The 12,342-nt window shown below is 48.1% G+C and overlaps 3 protein-coding genes and 1 pseudogene across 8 annotated transcripts in view; 2 read left to right on the forward strand and 2 right to left on the reverse strand.

Annotated features, from left to right (window-relative positions):
* LOC130392381 (ATPase MORC2A-like) overlaps positions 1-315 on the forward strand; it is a 9,943-nt gene extending 9,628 nt beyond the window's left edge. Inside the window, exon 6 of the mRNA XM_056602865.1 lies at positions 131-315. The gene's annotated coding sequence lies outside the window, so the exon portion shown is untranslated. The remainder of the gene's footprint in view (positions 1-130) is intronic.
* LOC130392604 (acyl-CoA dehydrogenase family member 11-like) overlaps positions 1-10,763 on the forward strand; it is a 25,571-nt gene extending 14,808 nt beyond the window's left edge. For 3 of the 6 annotated variants that reach the window (XM_056603159.1, XM_056603162.1, XM_056603158.1), the window contains 4 exons: positions 5,928-6,226; positions 6,359-6,585; positions 6,857-6,956; positions 7,138-10,763. In XM_056603159.1, the coding sequence (XP_056459134.1) occupies positions 5,939-6,226; positions 6,359-6,585; positions 6,857-6,956; positions 7,138-7,317 (795 nt within the window). In that variant the 5' untranslated portion in view covers positions 5,928-5,938 and the 3' untranslated portion in view covers positions 7,318-10,763. Of the gene's footprint in view, positions 1-1,729; positions 1,799-3,337; positions 3,718-5,927; positions 6,227-6,358; positions 6,586-6,856; positions 6,957-7,137 lie in introns of those variants that run through there. The other 3 variants (XM_056603160.1, XM_056603161.1, XM_056603163.1) reach the window with 3 other exon arrangements.
* LOC130392606 (E3 ubiquitin-protein ligase TRIM39-like) lies at positions 2,171-4,331 on the reverse strand (annotated as a pseudogene).
* The window catches only part of LOC130392382 (uncharacterized), a 9,610-nt gene continuing 6,276 nt past the window's right edge, over positions 9,009-12,342 (reverse strand). Inside the window, exons 3-4 of the mRNA XM_056602866.1 lie at positions 11,407-11,498; positions 9,009-11,307 (exon numbers count right to left, since the gene is read on the reverse strand). Coding sequence (XP_056458841.1) covers positions 9,681-11,307; positions 11,407-11,498 — 1,719 coding nt within the window. The 3' untranslated portion in view covers positions 9,009-9,680. The remainder of the gene's footprint in view (positions 11,308-11,406; positions 11,499-12,342) is intronic.

Below are 12,342 nucleotides of genomic sequence, written 5' to 3' on the forward strand. Positions count from 1 at the left end.
GAACTAAAAGGTAAGCTGCTCTCAAACTGATTGTTTAAGGTGAACTAAAAGGTAAACTGCTCTCAAACTGATTGTTTAAGGTGAACTAAAAGGTAAACTCCTCTCTAACTGATTCCTCCGCCTCCTCCAGGACATCGACATCAACACAGACGATGAGCTGGACGCCTACATAGAGGACCTGCTCAACAGGGGAGACTGAGACCGCCGCCCCCTAAAGACTCTAGCTTTGGTTCTCCTGAGGGCCCTCAGCCCCCCAGAGAGGGGCCCTCACCCCCACCAGAGAGGGGCCCTCAGCCCCCCAGAGAGGGGCCCTCAGCCCACCAGAGAGGGGCCCTCAGCCCACCAGAGAGGGGCCCTCACCAGAGAGGGGCCCTCAGCCCCCCAGAGAGGGGCCCTCAGCCCACCAGAGAGGGGCCCTCAGCCCATCAGAGAGGGGCCCTCAGCCCCCCAGAGAGGGGCCTTCAGCCCACCAGAGAGGGGCCCTCAGCCCACCAGAGAGGGGCCCTCACCAGAGAGGGGCCCTCAGCCCCCCAGAGAGGGGCCCTCAGCCCACCAGAGAGGGGCCCTCAGCCCATCAGAGAGGGGCCCTCAGCCCCCCAGAGAGGGGCCCCCAGCCCACCAGAGAGGGGCCCTCAGCCCACCAGAGAGGGGCCCTCATCAGAGAGGGGCCCTCACCAGAGAGGGGCCCTCAGCCCCCCAGAGAGGGGCCCTCAGCCCACCAGAGAGGGGCCCTCAGCCCACCAGAGAGGGGCCCTCATCAGAGAGGGGCCCTCACCAGAGAGGGGCCCTCCCCAGAGAGGGGCCCTCAGCCCACCAGAGAGGGGCCCTCATCAGAGAGGGGCCCTCATCAGAGAGGGGCCCTCCCCAGAGAGGGGCCCTCAGGACCGTATAAACGTCTGCATCGGCGCTCCTTTCATTTCGCTCTCCGCTCTCCGCCGGTTCTTGATGGTTTCAGCCTCCATGGTTCTTTTTATTTGACTTTCCGTTGTGGGCGGGGTCTGTGCGGTCCTGTGGGGACGTCTCCACGGTAACAGGGGTTTGTGTTCTCCTACTTTTATATCCACATATGTTTGTTAAGGTTTGAATCGTTGGCTCCTGCTCGTTGGTTCTGAGAGTTGTCTTGTGTTCAGAGGCTTGGGTTTCAACATTAATCACAATATCTGTTTGATCTTCAACCAATTAAGGATCATCTGACTTGCCTATATATATATATATATATATATATATATATATATATATATATATATATATAAAGAGGATCCAGTCTGTAATGAAACACTAAGTTTCCCTCCTTTAAAGTCGTGGTCCTGTGGCCACCTGGAGCACCAGACCTGTACTGGGTTTTATCAGTGTGTCTCTGTCTCCAGGTTGCTCTCTGGGGAACTCTTCTGTTTGCTCACCCTTTCAGTGCCCAAGTTCTTCTCTCTGTCTGATTTTTAAAGTCATGAAAAATGTTTTATTAGGCGCTGCATGTGTTTTCAGTCTTTTTGAAAACTCTTTACATGAAATAATAAACCTGGTTCATCGCCCACATAGCGTTCCTGTCCTTTGTAAACATGTAAATGATTCTTTATAAAAGTTGTATCCCAAATACAAGTCATCATTATTTTTAGTTAGACATCCTTATTCAACACTGAAAGGTTTATGGGAGGAGCCCCGGGCTCCACCCCCCCCTACTCCTCTGGTCCCTGCGGTGACCTTTGACCGCCTTCCCGGGTCAGATGCCGGACTTGGCGAGTAGGTCGAACTTTTACTTTGAACTTGAAGGTACGAAGCGGACCGCAGAGGAAAGGAAAACGTAAGTTGCGGCCACACCAAACGCGTTACCCGTGTGAATTACTTAATTGTTTTTTAATTGTATAGTATTGTATTTGATACAGATGCTCATACGTGAAGTAAGAAGAATATTTCTGAAGGACGTCGTAGTGTGTTGTTGTCGCTCCTTATGACAGACGCGAATGAGAACGTTAAAGGGCCAACAACATTTTGTACACAGTTTGAGGCGCTTTTCGATTCACCAAAAAGTTATAATTATTATATTTCTCACCGAGCACAACTTTTTAAAACGCACCGTCGTGTTAATGGGAGATTATCTCACGGTCACCCTCCAAGAGGACGTGTCTTTGTTGTCACTAGTTGTTAGGGTTATGGTTAAGGGTTAACTCTATCAAAATAATAATAATAATAAAAATTACATTCTACACTTTCAACTAACCTAATAGTATTTAAAAAACGATCAGAAAGAAGTCATTGAACATTAAAGAGTAGTCTAACCAGTTATAATGATTCATATTTATTTATAGTACACAGTGTAAGTTGCATTTTGTTACATGTTGTTGTTAATTAACAGTGTAATAGTACGATATGAATGCAGTTCTCTCAGATCTCCCATGGTAGATTCCCATTCAGGAAACATTAGTTATTTTGGTTGTTTGTTTATTTTATTATCAAACAGAAGTCCTAGTCTGTTTGATCGACAGGTGAGATGATCAGGGGGGCAGAGTTTGTACCTTTGTTATGATAGCATGGAGAGAGGATTGGATAGAGAGGCTTAGTGAAGGCACAGCCAGTAGCAGAGTAGATATGAACCCTGGCTTCCACATCATAGAAGGAGACCAGACCCTCATCATAATCAACAAACACCCCCACCTTCTGGAGCTCAGCTCTCAGAGGGAGACGGACAACAGGGTTATCATTAAATACCAACCCATCCTTGGTGTAGAGGAGAGTCCAGTAACCCTTCTTAGGGATCCACCCTGTCCAATCTCTTCTGTTGATGGACTCTCTGGCCACTCCTAACCACCATTCAGTCTTGTCTTTAACCTGGACCTAAAATCTCCCTGAGGAGAAGCTCTGCCTCGTGAGAACACATGGATGCTGTGTAAATCTCTTAGGGTTGTCTGGGAGTTGCTTCACTACACCTCCATCATGTACTTGTTTCCCATCCTCAGACAGGATGAGTCTGTGATGAGCTGTATCAGGATCCAGAGTCACATCCACTTCATACTGCTGGACCCTCTTCAGTTCAGCATCATCTGGCAGCTTCTTCATCTCCATGTTCAGTGTCTCCTCCAGCTGATCCAGGGATCTCCTCAAGGTCCCTACGTATGACGGAGGACGGACCTCCACTGTGGTCCAGTCCCTGGTGGGTGGAGGATCCTTCAGGGATCTGAAGGCCTGGAGGAAGTGGAGCTGGTCTTTAGTGTGTGAGAGTGGCTTCACCTCTGAGCTTCTATTGGTCAGATCTTCTATTTCCTGCTCCAGCTCTTTGATGAGGTCTTCAGCTTGTTTCTCATTGGTTTTCAGTCTCTCTTTAACTGTTTGGTTGAAATCATCTCTGCACTTTTCAACGTGACGCATCAAAGAAGTGAAGACCTGCCCACCATCGGCTATCACTCCGTCTGCGTCTTTCTTGCTAAATTCAACTGTGTCTTTGATCTCCTTAATCTTTAGTTTTCTCTCCTGGATCATCTGCTGAACTTCAGCCTCTATCTTCCCCAGCAGGGCCGTCTTCACTTCATATTCCTCCTCTAGAGGTACAACAGGATGGGACTTGTGGTCACCCTCTGTGCAGAACTGACACACACACTCCTGTTCAGTCTGGCAGAAGAGCTCCAGAAGTCGGTCGTGTTTCTTACACATCCCGTCTTCCAGACGGTCCATAGGCTCGACCAGCCGATGTTTCTTCAGGCCTGTGACTCTCTGATGTGGCTCCAGGTGGGTTTGGCAGTAAGACATAAAACACACTAGGCAGGACTTCACAGCCTTCAGCTGGGTCCCAGTGCAGACGTCACAGGGAACTTCTCCTGGTTCAACACAAGGCTTCTCCTTTACTCGTACGGTCGTTCTAAACAGATCAGCCATCTCTGATACAAAGATATTGACCTGTGGATCAGGTCTAGTGTCGAACATCTGGTTACAAATAGGACATTTGCACTGGACTTGTTCATCCCAGAATTTATTAATGCAGGTTCCGCAGAAGTTGTGTCCACACGGTGTGGAAACTGGGCTGCTGAACACATCCAGACAGATGGGACAGGAAAAGTTCTCTTCAGACCAGGAAGTGTTAGCAGAGGCCATCCTAGGAGACAAGGTTCATGTATTGAGATGTTCCATTATTGTTCTAATTCCATAAGGGGAAGAGAGGTTCAAACCTTTCTCAAAGTTGTGCTGATTTACTCACCTTGTTGTGGTTTCTGTGTCAGACGATGTTTTCCAAAATGCTTCTTTCCTCCTGAAAGAGAGAACTGCTTCCTCGTCGGATGGCTTTGGTTTCTATGATCCTTAAGTTTCGTTTCTTGAACATGACGTCCTCTCCTCTGGCTCCTCCCCTAACATCTGGCTCCGCCCCTACCACCTGGCTCCGCCCCCACGGACACACGGTTCACTGTCGTTTCAACTTTCACACTCTGGCTTTGGGTGCATTTATGCGCTGTAATTCAAATATGTTGATTTGTTTTAAAAAGTAAGAAACACAATATTTAACAAAACACTGTAACTGGGATTAAGAGCTATACCTAAACAACTGACATGTCTTGACTATTTCTGAGGGTTGTATTTTTCTTTACAGTCTTCACAAAACAACCCGCTCCCTGTATGCCCAGGGTATGTGTGCTAGTATGTTTTGTGATTTAATATTGAGTTTACCCTGTGTCACGCCGCGTCCTGCTACGCGGTCCAACAGCCCCTTCTAGTGGCCACTTGACGCCACTGTACCTCATTCTTCCGTCACACCTGTCTTCAATCATCAATCTCCACTTCCTACTTCAGCCGGGGATCTCCATCCAGCCGGCGCCAGTTCGTCGTTTACAACTACCCAGTTCGTATCGGTCCTACCTGCGTTCTCTAGACCCAGTTCAGTGTTCCCGTTCTCTTGATTACCCCCTCCCCTCTTCCCTAGTTCTCCGTCCGTCACTCTGCCTACCTGTCGCCGAACCCCTGCCTGCCTGACTACCCGCCTATCATCGAGTCCTTGCCTGTCTGACTGTCTGCCTGACGCTGAACCCTTCCCTGCCTGACTACCGCCTGCTTCGCCCCAGCTTGTCACCTACTACCCCGTGTCCCAATAAACCCTGTTTCCTTTTACCCCGTCTCTGCCTCCCCGTGTCCAGCGCCTGGGTCCCCTCGCCCTGTTCCTTAACACCCTGGTAGTTACATAAGGCTTAACTCCCAGACTCTAACCTCATAAAGCCGCTGCATCATGTGACCCGGGGTGGGGCAGACGGACCAGACCAACAGGTTCCCTGTTCAGAGACAACACAGTCAATGCCAGCACAGAGAAAAACAAACAGCAAAACAGATCTAAAATGTGCCGTGGCAGTTAACAATGTCACAATATAACTAATGGTGCATTATGGGTAGCCTTTATGTGCCAGGGACAAACAGTGAAAGTCTGGAGTGACGGACTGGTTTCGTAGTTTAGTTCTAGTTGTTATTTCGGGTTATCAAGGTGTGATTGAGCGAAATGAAAACACTGGAACACACTTTTTGGGTACGATGGCTGTGTGAATCATGTATGGTTCTTTATTTCCCTGTTATACACAAACACAGGAAACGCACAAACATAAACAGGCATCACCATACCAACAACACGGCATAAAACGGCCCAAAAAATAAGTCTCTCCCTCTCTCTCCCTCCCCTCTCTCTCCCTCCCCCCTCTCTCTCTCTCTCTCCCTCCCCCCTCTCTCTCTCTCTCTCTCTCTCTCTCTCTCTCTCTCTCTCTCTCTCTCTCTCTCTCTCTCTCCCCCCACTTCTCCCTCCCCCCTCTCTCTCTCTCTCTCTCTCTCTCTCTCTCTCTCTCTCTCTCTCTCTCTCTCTCTCCTTCCCTCTCTCTCTCTCTCTCTCTCTCTCTCTCTCTCTCTCTCTCTCTCTCTCTCTCTCTCTCTCTCTCTCTCTCTCTCTCTCTCTCTCTCTCTCTCTCTCTCAGCTGTGACCAACATGTCCGCCGGGTCGATGCGTCTGAACCACAGCACGAGTGCAGCCTGGCTGAGGTTCCTCCTCCGGGGTCAGCCCACCTGTAGACCCGCCCTGCAGGTCAGAGGGGTCAGCGCCGTCCAGCCAGGGACCTCTGCCCCCGACGAGGCCGCCGCCCGGGACCCCCACGCCCCCCAGCTGTTCTCCAGGTCCAGGACCGGTCTGTTCTTCCAGGACCAACAACAGCTGAAGAACCCCTTTCTAGAAGACCCTCTGTTAGGGAGGTATCTCAGGAGACACCTGCCCCCCCAGGTAAGGATCAGACGCTGCTGAAGGCTGGGCAGTGTTTGAATAGTGTGGTCAACAAATCGGAAAGGTTCATGTAGTCAGTAAGTGATGACTAACACAAAGGATGAGGCTAGATGCTCTGATGTGTGTCTCCAGCAGGCCGTGTTCTCAGACCTGCAGGCGTTTGGGGAGAGGATCTCAGGTGAGGTGGACGCCTGGGGGCGAGAGTGTGAGGTCAACCCCCCCAGGCTCGTCCCCTTTGACCCTTGGGGTAGAAGGGTGGACCACATCGTGACCTCGCCCGCCTGGCAGCGCATGAAAGAGCTGTCTGCCAGGGAGGGGCTGGTCGCCATCGGCTACGAGAGGTCGTGTGGTGAATGGAGGTCAGGGGAATCCAACTCTCGTTTACATGTTGCGTCTCTTTTGTATTACTGCTCGGTACGTTCTGCGGTGATTCCCATGTTTAAAATCAAGTGTGAAACTCTAGTCTGAGGTTACACCGTATTTAAGATCCTGGTTATCATGGCCACGTCCGCCTCTCCTTCTCTGTGTCTCTTTGTCTGTCTCTCTGTCTGTCTCTCCTTCTCTCTGTCTCCCTGTCTGTCTCTCCTTCTCTCTGTCTGTCTCTCCTTCTCTTTGCCTGTCTGTCTGTAGTCGCGTCCACCAGGTGAGTAAGCTGTTCCTCTACTCCCCGTCGTCCGGTCTGTTCACCTGTCCTCTGGCCATGACCGACGGAGCGGCCAAGGTCATCCAGGTGTGATACTGATCGATTCAACTCTCTCTGCTCTTTGAGCTGCACACTGTTCCACTAGTGACCGTCTGGGGACACAAGTGCAGTAATAATAATAGTAATAGCTGTAATCGTTATTAGTGAATATTGTGTATAAGTGGATCGTGAAGCAGTTTGTTCGTTAACCAATCACGGTGCACCGCAGTCTCTCGGGGTGCCGCCGGCCGTTGACTCCGCCTACAGGAGGTTGACCTCTCGTGACCCCGAGCGGTTAAGTGACGTCTGGCCAGTGGATGACCGAGCGGAGGGGCGGATCGGACGTGGGTCAGTAGTCGGAGCTCCACTCGTCATCCTGCCTCGTAAACGCCTACAGAGACGAGAATGATATCTAGTGACAAAGTTGTCTTATATTACTTTATCTGTATTATATTACTTTATCCGGACGATTTGAGTCCAATCTTAAGGAGCCTTACAATAGTTCATTAAAGTAATTTGTATGTATTATTTTTTATCGTAGTACATTTTATTTTGCTTTTCACGTTGTCCTTCTCCGTTGCAGTGATGTTTATTAATACGGCTTCCTGGCTGGTTGAGATGGCCAAAAAATAAGTGTAATTGATACGTTATGATTTCTTCTCCCCCCAATCTTGAATACCGTTTCTCCCCCTGTCGCTGCGGTCGATATGCTGGTCGGTACCGTGCGCCGCGGTCGGTACCGTGCGCCGCGGTCGGTACCGTACAATGAGGTCGGTACCGTACGCCGCGGTCAGTACCGTGCGCCGCGGTTGTTAACAGACGGCTTGTAACAGTAAATCCCCCCACACCTGGTGGCCGGTCATGTGACCTCTTTAACGGGACTTCAGAGATGTTCTGCAGTCTAGCTTTGTTTGTTTTGCCGGTTGAAATAGTCCCGTTATTTTGGCAGATTACTTTACAGAATCCTTCAGTTTAGTCCGATGGTCGAAGCATTTAAGCAAACTGAAATGTTGCAGCCATTGGAAAAGAGAAGGGATTGATTCATGGTCAATATTTAGATTAGATTAGATTAGTTAAATAACTAACTAAATAAAAGTTAGATTCACTATTCATTCAACTTTGTAATTGTTGGTGTAGATACCATCACACGGCGAAGTCGAGCTCACAAACTAGCCGGCAATCGGTCGTCTACCAAGATACAAATATATATAATTACGCTGTGCATATACAAATAAATATCAGTGTATGCATCATAAAGGGCCTCTGATACAATATAGACAGTTGACAATTCAAAAGAGGAAGCTATTTAATCAATTTACCGCAGAAATTACTCGACGGCCAGCAATGGAAATGGATGATCTCCTACGCCGTAAAATGGTTGTTTGGAACTGTTCGAGGCTCCATACCCCGGAAGTAGGCGCTACAACGGAGTCCAATGGAAGTGTCGCCACTCTGTTATATCTACCACTCTGCCTTAACCATAACCCTATCAAAATAATAATAATAATAATATAACATTTTGCACTTTCAACTAACCCAGTAGTCAGCCTGCTGAGGGGTGGAGAGAGCAGCCATGGACTGGTTAAGATGACTCGGTGGTAGTCAGCCTGCTTAGGGGTGGAGAGCAGCCATGGACTGGTTAAGATGACTCGGTGGTAGTCAGCCTGCTTAGGGGTGGGGAGAGCAGCCATGGACTGGTTATAGATGACTTTCTTAGATGGTGTGATGACTCTTATCTTCAGATAAATGTGTCCAAAACAAAGGATATGTTCATTGATTTTAGAAGGCAGGCTCACAGTCAGGAGGCCCTCACAATAAAAGGTCAGACCATTGAACAGGTAACCTCATATAAATATCTTGGGACAGTAATCGATTCCACCCTCAATTTTGATTTAAATTGTGAAGCTGTTTTTAAGAAGGGTCACCAGCGCCTACACTGTCTGAGGAAGCTTTCCTCTTTTAACATAGACAAAACCATGATGTCTTTGTTTTATTGTGCTTTTATTGAGTCAATTTTAACATTTTCATTGGCATCATGGTTTGGAAACATATCTTTAAAAAATAAGAATTCCCTCAACAAGATTGTAAAATGGTCCGGTAAGTTGATTGGTGAGCCACAGCCGAACATGGAAGCCCTGTACACCAAACTGTTACAGAGGTTATTGAAATCCGTTCAAAATGATAACACCCACCCTTTAAACAGTGCATTACAGCTGCTTCCCTCCAGACAGAGGCTCAAAGTTCCCAAAAGCAGAACAAACCGCTACAGGAACAGTTTGGTTCCTGCAGCCATTATCTATACGAATAAATTGTTGCAGCGCCACTAGTGGTGCATAACTTTGTTGCACTTTCTGATGTACTGAGCACCTCTGTGATTTTTGTCTGCGTGTCTGTCTTGTCTTCTGTATTTTTGTTGTGTCCTTTATTTATTCTTTTATACTGTGTATGCTAAGTGTGTGAACGCCCTTTTCTTGCCCTGCACACCAAATTTACCCACGGGTATGAATAAAGCAACCTTGACCTTGACTCTAATTGTATTTAAAAAACGATCGGAAAGAAGTCAATGAACATTAAAGAGTAGTCTAACCAGTTATAATGATTCATATTTTTTTATAGTACACAGTGTAAGTTGCATTTTGTTACATTTTGTTGTTAATTAACAGTGAATAGTACGATATGAATGCAGTTCTCTCAGATCTCCCATGGTAGATTCCCATTCAGGAAACATTAGTTATTTTGGTTGTTTGTTTATTTTGTTATCAAACAAAAGTCCTAGTCTGTTTGATTGACGGGTGAGATGATCAGGGGGGCAGAGTTTGTACCTCCTTCCTGATACCATGGAGAGAGGATTGGATAGAGAGGCTCAGTGAAGGCACAGCCAGTAGCAGAGTAGATATGAACCCTGGCTTCCACATCATAGAAGGAGACCAGACCCTCATCATAATCAACAAACACCCCCACCTTCTGGAGCTCAGCTCTCAGAGGGAGACGGACATCAGGGTTATCTCTAAATACCAACCCATCCTTGTTGTAGAGAAGAGTCCAGTAACCCTTCTCAGGGGTCCGCATGGTCCCACCTATTCTGTCTATGGACTCTCTGGCCACTCCTAAACGCCATGCAGTCTTGTCTTTAACCTGGACCTCAAAGTAAAATCTCCCTGAGGAGAAGCTCTGCCTCGTGAGAACACATGTATACCAAGTAAATCTCCTAGGGTTGTCTGCAAGTTTCTTCACTACACCTCCATGATGTACTTGTTTCCCATCCTCAGACAGGATGAGCTTGGGATAAGCTGTATCAGGATCCAGAGTCACATCCACTTCATACTGCTGGACCCTCTTCAGTTCAGCATCATCACTCAGCTTCTTCATCTCCATGTTCAGTGTCTCCTCCAGCTGATCCAGGGATCTCCTCAAGGTCCCTACGTATGACGGAGGACGGACCTCCACCGTGGTCCAGTCCCTGGTGGGTGGAGGATCCTTCAGGGATCTGAAGGCCTGGAGGAAGTGGAGGTGGTTTTTAGTGTGTGAGAGTGGCTTCACCTCTGAGCTTCTATTGGTCAGATCTTCTATTTCCTGCTCCAGCTCTTTGATGAGGTCTTCAGCTTGTTTCTCTGTGGTTTTCAGTCTCTCTTTAACGGTTTGGTTGAAATCATTTCTGCGCTTTTCAAAGTGACGCATCAAAGCAGTGAAGACCTGCCCACCATCGGCTATCACTCCGTCTGCGTCTTTCTTGCTAAATTCAACCTTGTCTTTGATCTCCTTAATCTTTAGTTTTCTCTCCTGGATCATCTGCTGAACTTCAGCCTCTATCTTCCCCAGCAGGGCCGACTTCACTTCATATTCCTCCTTTAGAGGTACAACAGGATGGGACTTGTGGTCCGTCTCTGTGCACAACAGACACACACACACCTGTTCAATCCTGCAGAAGAGCTCCAGAAGTCGGTCGTGTTTCTTACACATCCTGTCTTCCAGACGGTCCATAGGCTCGACCAGCCGATGTTTCTTCAGGACTGCGACTCTCTGATGTCGCTCCAGGTGGGTTTGGCAGTAAGAGATAAGACACACTAGGCAGGACTTCACAGCCTTCAGCTGGGTCCCAGTGCAGACGTCACAGGGAACTTCTCCTGGTTCAAAACAAGGCTGCTCCTTAACTCGTACGGCCGTTCTAAACTGATCAGCCATCTCTGATACAAAGATATTGACCTGTGGATCAGGTCTAGTGTCGAAAATCTTGTTACAAATAGGACATTTGCACTGGACTTTTTCATCCCAGAATCTATTAATGCAGGTTCTGCAGAAGTTGTGTCCACACGGTGTGGAAACTGGGCTGCTGAACACATCCAGACAGATGGGACAGGAAAAGTTCTCTTCAGACCAGGAAGTGTTAGCAGAGGCCATCCTAGAAGACAAGTTTCATGTATTGAGATATTCCATTATTGTTCTAATTCCATAAGGGGAAGGTTCAAACTTTTTCTTAAAGTTGTGCTGATTTACTCACCTTGTTGTGGTTTCTGTGTCAGACGATGTTTTCCAAAATGCTTCTTTCCTCCTGAAAGAGAGAACTGCTTCTACGTTGGATGCCTTTGGTTTCTATGATCCTTAAGTTTCGTTTCTTGAACAAGACGTCCCCTCCTCTCCTCCCCTAACAACTGGCTCCTCCCCTAACACATGGCTCCTCCCCTTACACCTGGCTCCGCCCCCACGGACACACGGTTCACTGTCGTTTCAACTTTCACACTCTGGCTTTGGGTGCATTCATGCGCTGTAATTCAAATATGTTGATATGTTTTAAAAAGTAAGAAACGCAATATTTAACAAAACACTGTATCTGGGATTAAGACCTATACCTAAACAACTGACATGTCATGACTATTTCTGAGGGTTGTATTTTTCTTTAGTCTTCACAAAAACAACCCGCTCCCTGTATGCCCAGGGTATGTGTGCTAGTATGTTTTGTGATTTAATATTGAGTTAACCCTGTGTCACGCCGCGTCCTGCTACGCGGTCCAACAGCCCCATCTAGTGGCCACTTGACGCCACTGTACCTCATTCTTCCGTCACACCTGTCTTCAATCATCAATCTCCACTTCCTACTTCAGCCGGGGATCTCCATCCAGCCGGCGCCAGTTCGTCGTTTACAACTACCCAGTTCGTATTGGTCCTACCAGCGTTCTCTAGACCCAGTTCAGTGTTCCCGTTCTCTTGATTACCCCCTCCCCTCTTCCCTAGTTCTCCGTCCGTCACTCTGCCTACCTGTCGCCAAACCCCTGCCTGCCTGACTACCCGCCTATCGTCGAGTCCTTGCCTGTCTGACTGCCTGCCCGACTGCCTGCCTGACGCTGAACCCTCGCCTGCCTGACTACCGCCTGCTTCGCCCCAGCTTGTCACCTACTACCCCGTGTCCCAATAAACCCTGTTTCCTTTTACCCCGTCT

The sequence above is a fragment of the Gadus chalcogrammus genome, chromosome 11 (genome assembly GCF_026213295.1).
Source record: "Gadus chalcogrammus isolate NIFS_2021 chromosome 11, NIFS_Gcha_1.0, whole genome shotgun sequence".
NCBI classification, from domain to species: domain Eukaryota; kingdom Metazoa; phylum Chordata; class Actinopteri; order Gadiformes; family Gadidae; genus Gadus; species Gadus chalcogrammus.